Source organism: Bombina bombina, chromosome 3 (assembly GCF_027579735.1).
Source record: "Bombina bombina isolate aBomBom1 chromosome 3, aBomBom1.pri, whole genome shotgun sequence".
NCBI classification, from domain to species: Eukaryota; Metazoa; Chordata; class Amphibia; order Anura; family Bombinatoridae; genus Bombina; species Bombina bombina.
In genome coordinates, this window is record NC_069501.1 from 1,043,886,773 (window position 1) to 1,043,906,030 (window position 19,258).

General features: G+C 33.9%; 1 protein-coding gene across 1 annotated transcript in view; it reads right to left on the reverse strand.

Moving 5' to 3' along the window:
• Window positions 1-4,083: 4,083 nt before the first annotated feature.
• The window catches only part of PDE1B (phosphodiesterase 1B), a 276,806-nt gene continuing 261,631 nt past the window's right edge, over window positions 4,084-19,258 (reverse strand). The window contains exons 14-15 of the mRNA XM_053708266.1: window positions 15,184-15,290; window positions 4,084-5,406 (exon numbers count right to left, since the gene is read on the reverse strand). Of these exons, the coding sequence (XP_053564241.1) occupies window positions 15,208-15,290 (83 nt within the window). The 3' untranslated portion in view covers window positions 4,084-5,406; window positions 15,184-15,207. The remainder of the gene's footprint in view (window positions 5,407-15,183; window positions 15,291-19,258) is intronic.

The window sequence follows — 19,258 nt, forward strand, 5'->3', positions numbered from 1 at the left end:
AAACCAAATTTATGACATTCAAAATTATAATGCACAGGTCCATATTAAGATCTCATATATATATATATTTTATTCTCTTTTACATATGTCTTAGCATTTCTCTTAAATTCTATGGCCTGTTATATTCTGGTGATTTGATTTTTTTTTATGTCATTATTGCAATATGTATTACAAAAAAATATCACCTTTTTCTGTATATTTACTTCAAGCTATGAAAAACAAAAATAACTATTTTCCTTCTTGACACCAAAAGCACTCGAGATAAAAGGATAGATACACAGTGTTAGCTAATTACCTCTATAAACAAATGGTATCTTAACCTAATGAGAATATTTGTTTAACACAAATACATTGAATTAATTTACTATAATTTGTAGAACTTGATAAGGCGAAACATATTTATACAATATTAATATTATAATATAGGGACTACCAAGAGTTTTAGAATTTGGATTGCAAATATTAAATTACTTTTTTAAATAATAATGTAATAGTTTAAAATAATATAATTATTTTTCATAGTAGATAAATTATTAACTGTGTCCAAAAAAGGAGGGAATGAATTAAGTTAGTATTTTTATTTTTCTTCTCAGTATTATTTATTCCTATTTGTTCTTCATCTGAATTTTAAGGCTTTACAGCACGAAAGCCTGACAATGAAAAAACAAATAGTAAAAACTTGAAGTATTATATAATACATATTTAAACCATATAATAGGTTTAGTGTATTCCCTTGCAAAAAGTGCTAAAGGTACTAAATTCAGGCGCTCTTTTAAATGTAAATAAGTAAATACAATCTTACTTCAGAAGGCTAAAGGAACTTTTTTTTAGATAAAAAAGTAGGGTGCAATTCTGTTCTTTTATACAGACATTAAGCAAGAAATTAATATTAATTCATTACTAGCATAAACATAAAAGAATAAAGGGAAAAAAACACTGATATATATGAAGTTTCTGATATATCTATATCTATATATATATACATGTATGTATTTTTCAGTAGGCGATGCTTAATATGACTAATATGTAAGGAGAAATTATTTGGTCTTTATTTAAAATCCCCAAAACATGATTTATCAAATTTTTGAATATTATGAATATATTAAACTAGGGAGCTGTTTTTTTTTTGCATTTGTTCTTATAAGATACACAATGAATAAATATTAAATAATTCCCAAATAATTTCCTTGTTGCATGGACTGTAGCCCAAGCCAACCACTATTTAATATTATATGGAGACAAATTTCTTGTCTCTCTGCATGTGAGAAAATCCATTGCATTAAAACATATTGCACAAATTAAATCTCTTACATAGATAACAGCTTTACAATTACATTAGCATAATCTATTTCTGGTTTTGACCTATAAAGTAATACATTTGTCATCAGCTTATTGTAGCACATATGACATCTAAATGTTGCAAATAAATTTCAGATTAGAAAATAGTTAATGTAAGATATAGACTGTATTTTTTTACACTAATATTTTTACAATATATATTTAAATTTATAGCCAATAATGTTATCTTGCTTAGCAATGTCCATAATCTGATTTACAGAATGATTTATTCTATTACTAAGCACAGTCCAAAATCTGGTAGATTTATTTTATATATTTAAAAAAAAAAAGGTGCCTTAGTAAATATTTAGTCTGTTTTTCAGTTACCGATACTTCTTTTTTTAAATCAGAAAAATCACAATGCAAACACATTCTTAAATAAAAATATCTGATCGAATATCATAAAAGTCACAATCCAAAGCATGGACATTACTACTGTGGCAAACACAAGCCATCCAACTACAAGTAATCAAATAACATGGAGACATTGAATTCAACAGCCAAAGGCACTTGATAAATGCTCACCACCCACTGATTGACCAGTAACACACGCAGATAAAACAAAGTTATCAGCCACTGATCTACACATGCTCAGACCTGAAAAACTAGATGGGGTTGTCCATGCAAACAATGTAGATCGCCCTTTATGATGATGATTGAATCGCCCCAAATAACAAATGACACTGCACATGTCATCACCATCAAATGACAGTAAAAACATAAAGAAAACATCTTTACAAGATATTGACTGTTGAACATGCAGAAGAGATTGTCAGGAGAAGAGAGAAAGCTGGACCAGCAGAATGAAGATGAGTGGCCTGATCAGTTGGTGAAATAAACTGGGCAGTCATATTTTTTTCATATATTGATTAAATTTTTGGTGATCGACACCCATTATCGTCATTGTGGGGTAATGGGGATTAAAAACTGTGGGAGTTATCAAGCTCAGCTTTGGCCAAAATATAGAAATACATCTTTGAACAAATTTTTGTTGATTTTAGAAAATTTTTCAGCTGTTAATATCCCTGGAATTTTAGTTATTCCAAATAATCATTTATAGTAACCCAACATATAATTTAAAAAAAAAAACAGTGCTTCAAAAGAAGTGGACAAAAATGGCTAAACCCTAACATAATATTTTAATATTACTGTAGTAAGAGTATTTTGTATGCAAAATGATGAATATATGGAGACATATCCAATCAATCTGAATGCAATCATGAAATGTGTTTTTTAGTCAGTTTCCAAATCATTTTAATCAATAAGAATAGTTTTAGACTGAATGATTTAACACTTAAGAACAAAAACTATAAAAACATGGGCACTGCAAGATTTACATATAATAATTCAGTATTGATTATAACTGCCCTATATGTTTCAGTCTCATTTTTTTCCACCTAACTATTAATATCAATTGATGATGTGTGTTCCATATAATTTTGAATACTTTTATCAGTAAAATATTAATTTTCCAAATACTTTATAGTAATCAGAAAAGATTTTGTAAACCCGGTTTATAGTTTGAGAGTGTAATTTAAAAATGTAATTTCAACAGAACCAAGATGTTAAAAATTAAATGTCTAAAATTCCATTGGAAATCTGTAGGAAAACTGTTTTCCATCTATGGTGTTTTGTGTCACACATGCATATAAAAGACATAAGAAAATGGACTACGAGTTTAAAAATTATTTTAAAATGGATTGAATACAAAAAGCACATAAAAACCCTTGTTATGCTATCCCCACTGTGACTGGAAAAAAACAATGTGACACTAAAAAACAAACAAAACAAACCACCAGTGACCTCTTACATCTCTCCATATTTATATATATTATAACATGAAAAGATAAGCAAATAAAACACCTGCTATCAAGAGATACAAGATATTAAAATAAAAAATCTTCAGATTTGTTAAGATAAATGGACTATATATATATATATATATATATATATTTATTAGCCAGTGCATTTTACAAATACATAGATTATTGATGTGTAGTTCTATTTGTGTATACAGATATATTGCATGTTGTAAAAAATATTTTGAATAATTTCAGTTATCTAATTTAAAGTTGGTTTCTCTAAATCACAGTCAAAGTTTTATCTAAATTGCAGTAACTGTTTTAATGTTACCATTAAGTGATGTCAGATTTACAACAACAAAATAAAAGCTAAAAAATAAATAAAAAATATCTGCCCTTATCTTGCAAAATGTTTACATTATGTTAATCATTTAACTTCCATCAGGCAAATACTTTCCTCAGATTTTTCCTAAGCTGTTTTAGCTAGCTGTTTTGAGATATATATATATATATATATATATATATATATATATATATATATATATATATCATATATATATATATTTTTTAATTTTATGCCAAACCATTTTACATTATTTTACATACGGATATTTGCTAAATCAGGACAAATCAGTTTGTGCATTTGTATATATTGTAGAATTAAATCAATAAGAATAAATGCTTTTGCTAAACACAACTTATTCTTCATGGATCATCACAAATTCTTTATAACTGAGTGTTCTGAAATACAAATGTTCACTATTTATACAGTGTCTGGGAAACTAAGACAGTATCAAAATCTGGAAGAGAAGTACTTACATTAAAAAAATATCACAAATTTGTGTCTATTATGATACGGAAAATAAAATAAATAAATTGGGTGAAGTCACATATATATATATATACATAGGGCTAATCAGTACAGTAATGAGTGACAAGACGGTAATTGAGAATATAATATTTTACAACACACTTCAAAACAAGGCACCAAAACACAACTTTAAAACCCTATGAAACAGACAAGACAAATAGACAAGAAACCTCAACTTTTATGAATTCACGCATGGCAAAGGATTATGAAATGCTCTGCAGGTCTGTAAATATAGATGAGTTTAATAAAATAGTCTGCAGGCACAAGTAGTAGGTACAAACCTAAGCAATGCTCTGCATACTTAATGGTTAGGCAGGGCATTACTTAGGACAGGGCTTCAATTGTAGCGCCCAGTAAGTTCCTTGGGAAGAAACACATTATGCAAAGTTATGAAGCTTTTTAAGATGAACAATATAAGCAGCAATGTCTGACAAATAAGGAAGAGTCTTGTACAATATATGTTAGCAGATATTTTGCAAAGCTTGATTTGGAACCATCAAATGGGTGACATACTAAGTGTTAAGCTAAATAAACTAACATGCTTTGGTCCACTTTTTATACTAACTTATTTACACAGGAGTGGAAGGGTTAATTCAAAGGCCCATGTTTCGTTAATAATCTGTTACTTGGGTTAAAGGTAAGATCTTTAAATGGAAAAGCAGTATGTTACCTATTTGCTTGGTCCCTGTGTTGTTTTGTAACCCGAAAATAATATGTAATCTTTCTCTTTTGATTTGAATTGGGTGGTAGGTTAAATTTAGACTTAACTCCTTCCATTGCCATGTCATTAGGTTACGTTGTTGGTATGAGAATATACAATATAAGCCATAATTCCACGTTTCTTGTACTTTTTACTGTGCATATATGAGTTTGTTTTTGTTTTTTTGCATCATTCTGGGTAAAATAACAAACATTTTGCTACCCTTTCACTGCCAGAGAGTCATGCAGAGCAGTGGAGTATTTTTTTAAAGGGAATAGATAAACTGTAAATGACTGTACACTGTTGAGCTTGCGTACTTCAAAAAAGAGAGTCCTAATAAACTAACAAACTCACAAAAGAATAAGACAGTTCTGTTTCATTCTTCATAGAGCAGAGGCAGTTCAATTATCTGAATGATCCAGAGAATGAGAGACAGACCCACAGAGCAGAGTCAGCTGGAACAGATGGTCAGAGAAGAGCTGTACTGTGTTCTTTGAGTCAGTCCACACAGTGTCACAGATGGAGGGATTCTGAGGGTAGTGTAGTTCCCTGAATGTCCCGCTTTCTGTGCGTGCCAAGTGACCTGCGGCTTCAGTCAGATCCAATTGGTTTACTCCCTGTATCCCAGTTCTTCTGTACTGCAGGGAGGGGATCTGAAGTGAAATCAAAGACCTCAATCTGAGCCGGAGCAGTGTCTGATAAATGAAGAGGAGACATGTGATACACAATAATGCCAGGATTTTATCTTATTTTCAGAATCAGAAAATGATAAAACATAACACTGCACTAAGCAGTTTGCCATGTTTGCTTTTAATTATAAGTAACAAAATGTTATATATATATTAAACAGAGCTTCTTCTTTCTCAAGTAAGTACAGTTAAAGGGGCACTGAACCCCAATTTTTTCTTTCATGATTCAGATAGAGCATGAAACTTTAAGCAACTTTCTAATTTACTCCTATTATCACATTTTCTTCATTCTCTTGCTATCTTTATTTGAAATGCAAAAATGTAAGTTTAGATGCCGGCCAATTTTTGGTGAACAACCTGGGTTGTTCTTGCTGATTGGTGGATAAGTTAATCCACCAATAAAAAAGTGCTGTCCATAGTCCTGAAACAAAAAAAAGCTTAGATGCATTATTTTTCAAATATAGATAGCAAGAGAAGGAAGTAAAATTGATAATAGGAGTAAATTAGAAAGTTGCTTAAAATTGCATGCTCTATCTGAATCACGAAAGAAAAAAAAAATGTGGGTTCAGTGTCCCTTTAATGTGTAAATGAAGGCATTTAGAAACTAGTTAATGGTTATGCTAAGGTCTGTCTACTAATACATGTTGCTGTAGGTTACACAATTGCATAAACTTTAGCAAAGAAAAAAGAAAGTAAATTGCATATCTCAGCTAAGCAGCATTCACTAACAAATACTGGTCTTGAAAAGGGGGATGGATAGAAGCCCAAAGCCCAATCTTTTAAGGCTGGTATAATACTCCTTTACTCCCTGACACATTTCAGCTTAAAGGGACAGTATAATATAAAATAGTTTTTTCCTTAATGTGTTTCAAATAACTTATAAAATGTATGAGATTTGCTTTTTCTAAGACTTATTTGTGTATATGAATTAGCTGATTTTGTGTTCTGAAGCCACAACCTAATAAAATGGGTTGAGCCTGTAGGTATAATCAGAACTCATTACTTTATCACATTGTGTAAATATACCTGCTTCTTTATCTTATATCTGTCCATAAACCAATCACCAATACTTGGAGAGAACAATGGAAAAATTAACATTTTATTACCTTATATCTTCTATAACCCACTGGGAGTGTAATTTCTTCTACTGGCTGTGTTAACACAGCTTTGGTTGGGGATACCACAGGCTAAATAAACTATTTCAAATGCCAATATAAGGGTAATAGAAATACTTGTAAACAATTTAATACACTCCAGCAGGTAAAGTGGATCATTGGGAACAAATTAAAGAGGAGACCATTTTTTTAGTAAACTCAGCTGTCCCTTTAAGTTTAGATATAACTCAGTAACAAAAAAAGGGAAGCTTGGTGAATCCTATTTAGGGAAGTTCAACAAGATTTGGAAATGATGCTATGTATTGTTTAATTTATCTTTAACTTGGCTCACTTAAGTAGCACTCACCAGTGAAGAATTATCAAAAAAGTAAAAGGGACAACAGAATAAGAGGAAACATACAAACTCAAGAAAACATGCTGAAAACAGGTATGCTTTATTAGAAGCACAAATTTGACCACACCAGAGACACAAACATCCAATTTCAGACACTCCTTGAATAAAGCTTCTACCTTACATATATCCACAGAAAAGATGTCAACACAAGTTGGATAAATGTACAGCCCCAGAAGAGCAAGAGTCTTTATGCTTATTGTAAGGTTATGCAATGAGCAATCAGTCTAAAAAGTTTAGTCTTTGCTGATATATATCCTTTCCAACATGGTTGAGAAGTGAAAAGTAGCCTGTCAGTTCATCTCTATAACATACTAAAATAAGAGCAGTGTAGTTAGGAAACAGAAGTCTTTTTTGAAAGACACTGGTGAATTCCTGCAGAAAATCTTTTCTTTAGAAGTAGATCTCTGTATTCTATTTGCATTGGATGTAGTCAGTCTACATACATCCATTCAACATGAGGCAGGTAGATCACTGTATTCTATTTGCATTGGATGTAGTCAGTCTACAGACATCCATTCAACATGAGGCAGGTAGATCACTGTATTCTATTTGCATTGGATGTAGTCAGTCTACAGACATCCATTCAACATGAGGCAGGTAGATCACTTTAGTCTATTTGCATTGGATGTAGTCAGTCTACATACATCCATTCAACATGAGGCAGGTAGATCACTGTATTCTATTTGCATTGGATGTAGTCAGTCTACATACATCCATTCAACATGAGGCAGGTAGATCACTGTATTCTATTTGCATTGGATGTAGTCAGTCTACAGACATCCATTCAACATGAGGCAGGTAGATCACTGTATTCTATTTGCATTGGATGTAGTCAGTCTACAGACATCCATTCAACATGAGGCAGGTAGATCACTTTAGTCTATTTGCATTGGATGTAGTCAGTCTACATACATCCATTCAACATGAGGCAGGTAGATCACTTTAGTCTATTTGCATTGGATGTAGTCAGTCTACATGCATCCATTCAACATGAGGCAGGTAGATCACTGTATTCTATTTGCATTGGATGTAGTCAGTTTACATACATCCATTCAACAATGAGGCAGGGATACAAGCAGTTGGTGAATATTTGTAGAAAATGGGATTATATCCACAAGCCCAATGTGATTGTTTTGTATGAACTCTTGAGGATGGTTTTGTACTGTAATTAATTTCTCTTTTAGGACACATCTTCAAAAGAAAGAGATTGCCATGGGGTTCAATGTGACCCCATCCTATTCAGGTGACCACCTTTTAGAGCAAATATGTGATGTGATTTTTTTTTTTCTAATAATGTCAGATAATATCTAGTAATGTTATATGGCTGCAGTTTATAAATGACATATTTGTTGTATGCAGTGGCAAATTTGAGTCATTGCTGTCTTTAGTTTAGATCTTTAATACTGATACTCTGGATTTGAAGTTTACTTTTAACATATTCCACTAGTAAGGTAAAATTTTTGGATGCAACAGTGTACAAAGAGAATTTTAAAATATTAATGAATCTCTATGTAAAAATGACTGACAGGAATACACTATTACAGTATGATAGATTGAATCTTTATAGGGTATTTGGTTCTATATCTCAGTTTAGAACATGCAGGATAGTGAAAGATGAAAGTAAATTTACTTTGGGGATGCAAGTAATGAAGAAAAGTAACAGTAAATATGCACCAGTCACTTGTAAGAAAAATAAGTCACAAAAGATTGTGGGGCCTATCTATCAAGCTCTGAAAGGAGCTTGACGGCCCGTGTTTCTGGCGAGTCTTCAGACTCGCCAGAAACAGCAGTTATGAAGCAGCGGTCTAAAGAGCAGGCGGACAGGAATCGCAACAATTCAACCCGATCGTATTGACAGCTCCCTGCTGGCGGCCCATTGGCCGCGAGTCTGCAGGGGGTGGCGTTGCACCAGCAGCTCTTGTGAGCTGCTGGTGCAATGTTAAACGCGGAGAGCGTATTGCTCTCCGCATTCAGCGGTCTTGTGGACCTGATCCGCACTGTTGGATCAGGTCCGCAAGACATTTCTTAAATGCCTCATTGTCATTTATAATAGAGTTTAAAGGAAAACAGTGACATAGAATTTGGAGTCATAAGGCAACATTGGCACCTTTTTATGAATTATAATCTGAATATTGAAGAATTTAAAACATTACCAATAACATTGTATAGGAGGGTTTAAAACTTTAGAGATTATTTGCTATGAGTTGATGTTGGAAGGGAAACAGGGATTAAAGGGTCAGTGTACTGTAAAACTGTTTTTCCAGTAATGTGTTCCTAATGACTTGTTATACCAGCTACAGGGTATAAAATGTATGCAAAATTGCTCCTTTATGTTTCTTTTTTTTAAATTAAATAGCTGGATTTGCTCTTTAAAACCAAAACCCATCAAAATAGCCTATGCTTGCAGACAGATCAGAAATCATTATTTTATCACTCAAATACTTCCCTTTCTTATCTTGTCGCTATAAAATACTAACAAAAAGAACAATACAAAATTAACATGTTATAACTTTATCTCTCTGACATCCCACTGGGTGTGTAATTTGTTCTGCTGGAGAGATACATGTGTTATGTGTTTATGATGTGCCCAAAGTAATGCCATAATAAAGGGCAAACATCTGGCACAGACATAAGGAGGGAAACAGTTGCAATTCCAGGGGTATTGCACATGTGCATCTATGCCATTTATTTGTTAAAATGTCCTTGTGTCTTGTGTTATATAAATGAAACCACTTGCTGCATAAAGGACAGAATAGCACAACATAAGTCTTCAATAAGTAACACGGACATCATATTATCTGCACCTACTCATTTTGTGGAAGGTGGCCATGCAGTAAGCCAAGTAAGGCTTTAGGTCATTAACCATATACCAAAAGTAAGGAAGACAATTGAAATGTTATACTAAAAAAAAAAGATGTGTGTTGGATTAGATGTCTAAATACACTAAATTCACAAAGTTTTAATAGGGATTATGACTTGTATTTGGTTAAAAATGATTAATATGTAAAGTTAGAGAAATTGTAATTTTCTGAAGTTTAGAAAGTATTTTTTTAATCCATTATTAATATAATTAGAAGAGAATGTTTAAATGTTGAAAGTAAGTTATATCCACTAGAGGTCAGTATATTTGAGATTGTGCTTACTCTGGTAATTGTCAGGTTTATATGAGAAAATCACATTTGAATATTTAAATTCAAATCTAATTGTATGCATTTTTGTTGAAAAGGTGGTGTTGTATTTTTTGCTGTATTTGTATAGAAAGGGGCCAATTTATTAATGTGCAAGCGGACACGATACAATATAGTGTATCATGTCCGCTGCACATCGATAAGTGCCAATAGCATACACTGTCAGCATATATTATTGACAAGCAGTTCTTGTGAATCGGCCGCTAGCAGGGGGTGTCAATCAGCCTGATTGTATAGGATCGTATAGGATCGGGTGGATTGATGTCCGCGGCCTCCGAGCAGGCGGGCAAGTTATGGAGTAGCAGTCTTTAGACTGATAGTAATACCTTTAGAAACCTAAGCATTTAACAAAAGCATTTAAAGATTTGCATTTTGTTTTTAGCCAACACTATACCTGAGATATCTATTACTGTCAGTTGCAGCATCTTCATGCAAAGAGTTCCAACTTTTCTTTACTCTTTCAGTGAAAAAATTTGTTTTGCTTGAGATGAAACCTCTTTACCTCTAGCCTTAATATTCGTCTCAAACCATTTTCTTGGAATTTATTTATTTATTTATAAAATATTTTACCAGGAAGGATACATTGAGATTTCTCTCATTTTCAAGTATGTCCATTCATTTATTTATATAAGTAATCAAAATCATCTCTTAATAGGACAGTAAAGTGAAAAATAAACTTTCATTATTCAGACAGAGCATGCACTTTTAAACAACTTTCCACTTAATTTGTATTATCTAATTTTCTATTTTTCTTGGTGTTCTTTGTTGAAAAGTATACCTAGATAGGCTCAGTAACAGCAATGCACTACTGCCCATATATGCCTCTTATCGTTTACTCACCTGAAGTATTCAGCTAGCTCCTAGTAGTGAATTTGTTTTTCTTCAACAAAGGATACCAAAAGAATGAAGTAAACTTGCGCTATACGAATCACTAAAGAATAATTTTGGATTTCCTCTCCCTTTAAGTGTCTCACCACAAATTTGGCTAACCTATTTTCATAACCTAAATGATCAAATTCCCGTATTAATTTTCTTGAACTTCTCTGTATACTTTGTAGTTTTTTTAATGTCCTTTTAGATAGTTAGATTTCCTGTTAAAAATTGATGGGCTTACAGATAACTATGATAAATTTATATACTCTTGACATTGTGAGTCTGTATACCTCTATTACACACAATAGTGGCATTGATGCAATTAAGTGTATTCTAGCTGAAAGTAACACATTTAATGTGTTTACACAACAGTTCCTGATAGACCTTTTGGAAATTATTCTATATTAGAACTATTTTCTGTTTCAGGACACCTTTTACATCCAACGTCGAGGCACAGCCATGGGGTCCAACGTCGCCCCGGCCTATGCCAACCTATACATGAATTGGTATGAAGAGCACTTGGTATTTGAGAATGAGATGTTTCATCTATATGGCACCACCTGGTAGCGCTATATAGATGACATCTTTGGCATTTGGGTGGGCGATGTTGGATCCCTAAAAAAGTTTGTAGACATGTTGAACAACAATTCGAGATTTATTAAATTTACACTGACTTGGAGTGAAGTTAGTGTTCATTTTCTAGATACTAAAGTTTATAAACATAATGGCCAGTTATATGCAGATTTTTTTCGCAAAGAGACTGATCGCAACACCCTGCTTCATTTTACTAGTGTGCATTCACCCACATTAAAACAATCATTGCCAAAAAGCCAACTCCTAAGAGTGAGGAGAATAGTAAAGGATGAGGGTTTGGTTAGAGAAAGGTTAGTGGAGGAGGGTAAGCGCTTTTTAGAAAGAGGTTATCCGGTAGAGCTCATCAATAGGAACATAACAGAAGTGAGTAGGATAAAATGAGATGAGGCTCTCAAGCTAACTTTTGGTTAGAGCAGATGTAGGGAGTCTTAAGAAAGATAATACGGGGTATTTAACAAGCAAAAAGAAGGGTTGTTTTCCCTGCCTTGGCTGCTCTAGTTGTGGCAGCCTTGTTAAGGGTGACAGTTTTTCCATCCTTATTCTGGTAAAAAAAGTATGGTATTAATGGATTTTTTACTTGCAATGCTACCTTTGTGGTGTACCTTATCAAGTGTCCTTGTGCCAAAATTTATATTGGGGAAATGACCCAAAAGGTACGTGATAGGTTAGTGCAACACAAATCTAGCATAAGAAGGAAAAATGTTGAAGCACCAGTGGCCTGTCATTTATTGGAGGCTGGCCATTCCATTGCACAATTGAGATTCCAGATTATTGACTGGGAACCTCCTCCTAGGAGGGGGAAGAATAGGAAATCCCTATTAAAAAAGAGAGAGATGCTATGGATTCACAAACTTGATGCATTAACCCCTAAGAGGATGAATAGAGATTATGATTTAAATACATTTTTGTAAAATTGCTCTGACTGTTTCTATTATTCTGTATATTTTTTAATGGTATGGTGTAAAATTTTGTGTAATTTCTGTATTGATGTTTAGAGAAGGGAATAATGTCCCTTTAATTTGTTGAACTAATGATGTCATAATGCGATGGGAGGAGTCAGACACCTGTGTTAAGGTATTTAAGGGGTTAAATTGTATTATACCACAGACATGACTAAGGGTTAACAACCCGAAATGTAGTCCTGACAATCTGTACCTGCTCCTGATGTAAAAAGAATTTCTGCTTATGAACGAGGTGGTGCTGCCTTTTCTTGGATTTCTCCTATTTGACAGGGTCAGCAGTGGCCTTTGGGCGTGCACACTAATTCAACTTTGGTGCTGGATCACCCTGGATATTGTATGTTATTTAATGTATGCTTCTATGATCTGTATATACTTGATATTTCATATATAATTAGATTGAAAAAGGACTTTTTAAAAAGTGTGGTAGTTACGTTGCGTGACGGCCAAAAAAGTGTGCGGTACAGCTGTACCTACAAGACTCATAATAGCAGCGGTAGTAAAAAAGAGCCATAATGCTGCTTTTTCACTCATAACGCAAAACTTGTAATCTATCCTTAATAATTATGAAATCATTGTAGCTTATTGTAATGTATGCTTATTGATTTGTCTTATTTAAATATAATATTTGGTATTTATGATAAATAATATTTTAATAAAATAATGTTTGAATATTAGTCAAGCCTCAGAGCTAAAAGGATTCAAGTATATTTATTTTTTGTTTTGCAAATAAAATGTTTAGATGTTTGCATTAACAGAGTTATGCAAAAGTTACATAGAGGTAACATAGTATTTACTGTATCCTAACAAATATCATTTGTAGGTACTACTAACTAGACATGTGCGATTCGTTTCGGATCGATTCGGAAATTCAGCCGAATTTCTTAAATTCGGAGATAACCGAACCAAATTTTTTCGCCATGCACATGTCTACTACTAACATAAAATATTACAATTGCAAATTAAGGGGATATTTTGTAACTTTTTTTTTCTTTTTTTAAATAAACTTCTAAATTGCAAAAAAGGAAAAATGTCCCAGAAGATGAGCTTGTTAAAAACCAAAACTTTATTCCAGATATTAAAAACGATCAGGACCGTTAGGCAGTCCCAAACCAAGTAACCTGTCTGACTGGTTTCGGTCAGTGGACCGTAATCATAGACATACATAGCAACACCTGTATACATTATTTAAAAGGTGACCAACAATCTGATTGGCGTAAAAGCAATTAGGTTAGGACTGCTAATGCATTTAAAGGGAAAGTCACATAAATAAACCAATATAAACACATGCACATAGGAAAAGACAGAGCTAATGGAACACAATATGTAATGACACTAAGCATATTAGTTATCATAGGTACAGTACTGTTGATAATTATTCATTGGTCTATCATAAATTAGTGTCTTTTAATAATAGCCAAAATTCATGATAATTTTATCATCTCTCAGACAGTATCTTTGCCTGGTTATCAAAGAGTGATCAAAGTTTACAGACCTAGTTTAAATATGCATATTCAGTGTATGAAACATAACAGAGAACTTACTGTATATATATTTTATGTATCTTCTAAATTATCACATTTATTGAAGGCAATGCTTTAAAGCTGTATAGCATTTATTTTTTTGACTCAGTGCTACAATATCTCCAGAGGTGTATATTTTAAAGTAATGTTAAATGTTATACAATAATAGCTGATAGTGTTGTAAATTGGATCTGCAGCTCACTGCAACTGTGACCCACGAAGAAATCATAAAGCCTAGCAACAGAATCAAAAGAAATCTCAGGTGCCTGTGATCTTGTTAGAAAGACTTCTCAGACATAACAGCACAGTTAAGATGTAGAACTTTTTTAAACTTGCAAAAGCTTATGCAACATTAGATTAGAAAGTCAAAACTTCAGTTCAAAGGGCCACTAAAATCACAATTAAGGTTCCATGATTCAGAGAAAGCTTTTAAAAAAAAACCTATCCATTCTACTATTACCAAAATGTGCACATTCATTTTATATGAACAAATTCTGAAGCTCTAACTCTTGCATTTTGTGATTGGCTGATGGCTGTCACATGATACAGATGGAGCGAAAAAAATTCTATTGCACGTTTCAAATTCAAAGTAAGTGTTATTGCATTGTCTTATTATTGTGTATTTATCAATTATTTACTACTGTATTTAGTGTAATTTAAATCCCAAATGACACCATCCAGCCATCAAGACATCAGGTGTGGGGCTTGTAGTGTCTTATATTTGGTCTCAGCCAGCTTCACCAGGAAATGGAAACCAGGGCATCCGAGCCACTATGGCAAATTCCTTCCATATTTGCTCTGTCTTAGCTGACATTTCTGGAGAAAAAAACCTACACTTTCTATGAGATAAATCATTACACAATCACAAGACTTTTGGATTAAACCCCTGAAATACTTAAAAGAAACATCCCTCACTAATCAAAAAGTCCCCAAAACTAGAAGTAAAAGATAATCAGGTAACGTTTAAATCTATTTAATCTATAAAGAATATGTAAAACCACATTGTTTTTTCCTATTAAAAATATATGATCTTCCCTATGCTCTAACACTTTAACATTTCTCTATCTTATCTTATATCAGAAAATCAGAAAAATAAAAATGTTTTATCTTTTTTTTCTCGTGTTTCTATTGATGTACCTGGTCTCCGATGGAAACTGTACACTAGTCTAGGTTTCCATTTTCTTCTGTGCTGTGCACTTCCTTGCAGGGGGAAAGTTCATCCACAGAAGTTTGGTTTGTTATTCCTGAAAAAAGGGAGTAAAACAATTTCAACAATGTCAGTTTTATTGCCGTTTGAAATGCTCAGCATCGTTTATATTTATTAAATGTATTATTTGTGGTGAATGTTGCACATAAGTTATGTCATAAGCATTTTTAAGTGGAATGAAATTGTTTCCATTGACAGCTATTAAAATTGATCATGTTATGTAGAGAAATACCTAAACTACTGCTTACAGTTACAGGTATTGGTGGATTTTCTTGTATTAAAAAAAAAAATAATTATGGAATTTGCTACAATATCCTTACGAAAGCATTAAAGGGACAGGGGCCTATTTATCAAAGGTCTTGCGGACCTGATCCGACAGTGCGGATCAGGTCCGCAAGACCTCGCTGAATGCGGAGAGCAATACGCTCTCCGTATTCAGCATTGCACCAGCAGCTCACAAGAGCTGCTGGTGCAACGCCGCCCCCTGCTGACTCGCGGCCAATGGGCCGCCAGCAGGGGGGTTTCAATCAACACGATCGTACTTGATCGGGTTGATTTACGGCGATTCCTGTCCGCCTCATCAGAGCAGGCGGACAGGGTTATGGAGCAGCGTTCTTTAGACCGCTGCTTCATAACTGCTTTTTCTGGCGAGTCTGAAGACTCGCCAGAAACACGGGACCTCAAGCTCCGTTCGGAGCTTGATAAATGGGCCCAACAGTCTACTGCAGAAATGTTATTGTTTAAAAGATAGATAATCCCTTTATTACCCATACCCCAGTTTTGCATAACCAACACAGTTATATTAATACACTTTTTGCCTCTGTGATTACCTTGGGGTAGTTTCTTAAGCAGCGGTTGCTGCATTGAAGCTCCATTGCTTCTGGTCCGCCAGAAACTAAAGTTAAGAAGCTGCGGTCGTAAGACTGCTGCTCATTAACTTCTCTGCCAGACTTAAATTATCCCGATCCAACTGGGATAATTGAAGGCCCCTGCTAGCGGCTGATTGGCCGCAGGTGAAAAGGGGGCAGCATTGCACAAGCATTTCACCAGTGTATGCTGTCGGCATTTAGTGAGGTAGAGCGGAAATGATTCGTTACAGCAAATCATGTACACTCAACCATTAATAAATCTACCCTCTTGTATCTAAGCCTCTGCAGACTGTCTCCTTATTTCAGTTTTTTGACAGACTTGCATTTTAGCCAATCAGTGCCCCCTCATATTTAACTCCAGGGGGTAAGCACAATGTTATCTATATGGAACTTCACATGAACTTATGCCCTCTAGCTGTGATAAGAGGTGGCCTTCAAGGGTTTAGAAATTAGCATATGAGCCTACCTAGGTTTAGCTTTCAACTAAGAACACCAAGAGAACAAAGCACATTTGCTGAAAAAAGTAAATTGGGAAGTCGTTTAAAATTACATTCTCTATCTGAATCATGAAAGTTTATTTTGGACTAGACTGTCCCTTTAACATTAAATTTCTGTGTTCAGTTAACCAAGGAACATAACATTCAAAAAACATGTATACCTCATTCAATCAAAATGGCCTTTAGACATTTACAGTTACTGTATTATACAAAATGTTAGATATAGAAAGATAATCTTGTAGTTGCAAGGGTTAACTGCTATGTAAATAATAGGAGCTTCAAGTCACAGAGCCAACTTGTATATTACCAGAACAATTCTTGTTTCTCTGACCCCAGGCCCTTTATTCTTGCAGACTTTGGGATACAGTAAATGCTCATTTCCTCATTAATCTCTTCAGCCTCAGCCAGTCTCTCCACACTAAAATCTCTGTTTTACACCAACTGTCTTTTTATAACTGCATCAGTGCAACTACTCGAGGCCCATAATGCAACTCATGCTTCATTAAAGTGGCAAAATGACATGCTCTTATCATTTTAGCATTAGTGACCCTGAAACTTTGTGTGTTTAACCCGGGTAAAAGGGTCAAACAAATAGTAATGCTCAGGAGCTGCAGAGAACTGCTGGTCCCAAACAGAAACTGCTGCTAATCCAATCATCAGTGTCAGTCGCACTGCTGAAATTGATCATTATTTATACCAATTGTGCCTTCAAAGCCATTCCAGTGGTTGTATTCCTGCAGTTTCTTGTACTTTCTGTTCCAATTGATCTGGTAGTTCCTATTGTTGAACAGATATTCAATGTAATTTTACATTGTCATTTCTCTTTCTAGATAATTTTAGACTCCATGTGAATCCTTTGGAATTAGTTGTTTTACTGCATGAATTGGTCATAAACTGTCATCTCATCTTCATCAACGCTACAAGTATAGACAAACACAGTGTGCTTTAAAGGGACACTGTACCCAATTTTTTTCTTTTGTGATTCAGATAGAGCATGACATTTTAAGCAACTTTCTAATTTACTCCTATTATCACATTTTCTTCATTCTCTTGGAATCTTTATTTGAAATGCAAGAATGTAAGTTTAGATGCCGGCCCATTTTTGGTGAACAACCTAGGTTGTCCTTGCTGATTGGTGGAAAAATTAATCCACCAATCAAAAACTGCTGTCCAGAGTTCTGAACCAAGAAAAAAGCTTAGATGCCTTCTTTTTTATATAAAGATAGCAAGAAAATGAAGAAAAATTGATAATATGAGTAAATTAGAAAGTTGCTTAAAATTGCATGCTCTATCTGAATCACAAAAGAAACATTTTTGGTTCAGTGTCCCTTTAAGCTAGCAACACACAAAAAAATATAATCTTTCATGTCTTTATTGAACACATACCATTAAACATTCAGAGTGCTGTGGAAAAAGAAAGTGAGCACTTGGATTTAATAGCTACTTAATCATCCGATGGCAGCAATAACCTCCACCAAGCATTTCCAGTAGCTGCGGATTAGACCTGCACATTGTTCAGGAGAAAATTAGGATCACTCTTCCTTACAGAACTGCTTCAGCTCAGCCATATTTTTAGGATGTGAATTTCTCTCTTGAGGTCATTTCACAGCATCTCTATGGAGTTAAGGTTTAGGCTCTGACTGGGCCACTCCAAAAGGAATATTTTCTTTTTTTGAAGCCATTCTGTAGTGGATTAACTTTGTACTTTGATGTTTAGGATCATTATCCTGGTGCATTACCCAAATACTACTGCGCTTCAGCTGGAGCACAGACACTCTGATATTATCCTGTAGGATATCTTGATAAACTTGGGAATTAATCTTTCCCTTGATGATAGCAAGTGGTCTAGGTCCTGAAACAGCAAAGCAGCCAAAAAATCATGATGCTTTCTCCACAGTAATTAACCATTGGGATGATGTTTTAATGTTGGTATGCAAAGCCCTTTTAACGCCATACATAGTGCAACATCCTCTTCCCAAAAAACTCAACCTTAGTTTTTTCAATCCATAAAACATTTTCCCAGTAGCATTGTGGAATGTCAGGGTGGTCTTTGGCAAACTTCAGACCCACAGTAATGTTTCTGTCATCAGGCATCCCCAACATGCTATATTTTTAGGATTACCTTGGACAAGAGCAAGTAAAACAACCATGTTTACTAATCAGCTGATTATTTCACCTGTGCTCCAGATCGGATATCCTCAAATTCTGGCCTGTTGGGGAGGCATCAGGACAGGTTTTAAAATCAGTGGCCTAGAGTTTCACACACTTTTTCCAACCTATACTGTAAATATTTAAATTATGTAGTCAATATGTATAAGAACAATACAACAATGTTTGTGTTATCAGTTAAAACTGATTGTGCTTGTTGATTACTGTAACTTAGATGAGCATCAAACCAGACAAATTTATACATAAATTAAGTCATTTCTAAAGGGTACAATACTTTTTCTTCCCTCTGTATTTGGGTTCATTTAACCATTGCATTATTTTGAATGCTGTTGATTTATAGTTTCTAGTCATAAATTTGTGTATACTATATACCTTTATAATTGACCAAACTGCCATATTCTTTATTTATGGACCTGTGGAAACTTTGCATCTAATTTTGGGGTTGGTCATGATCTACCATTTGATAATTA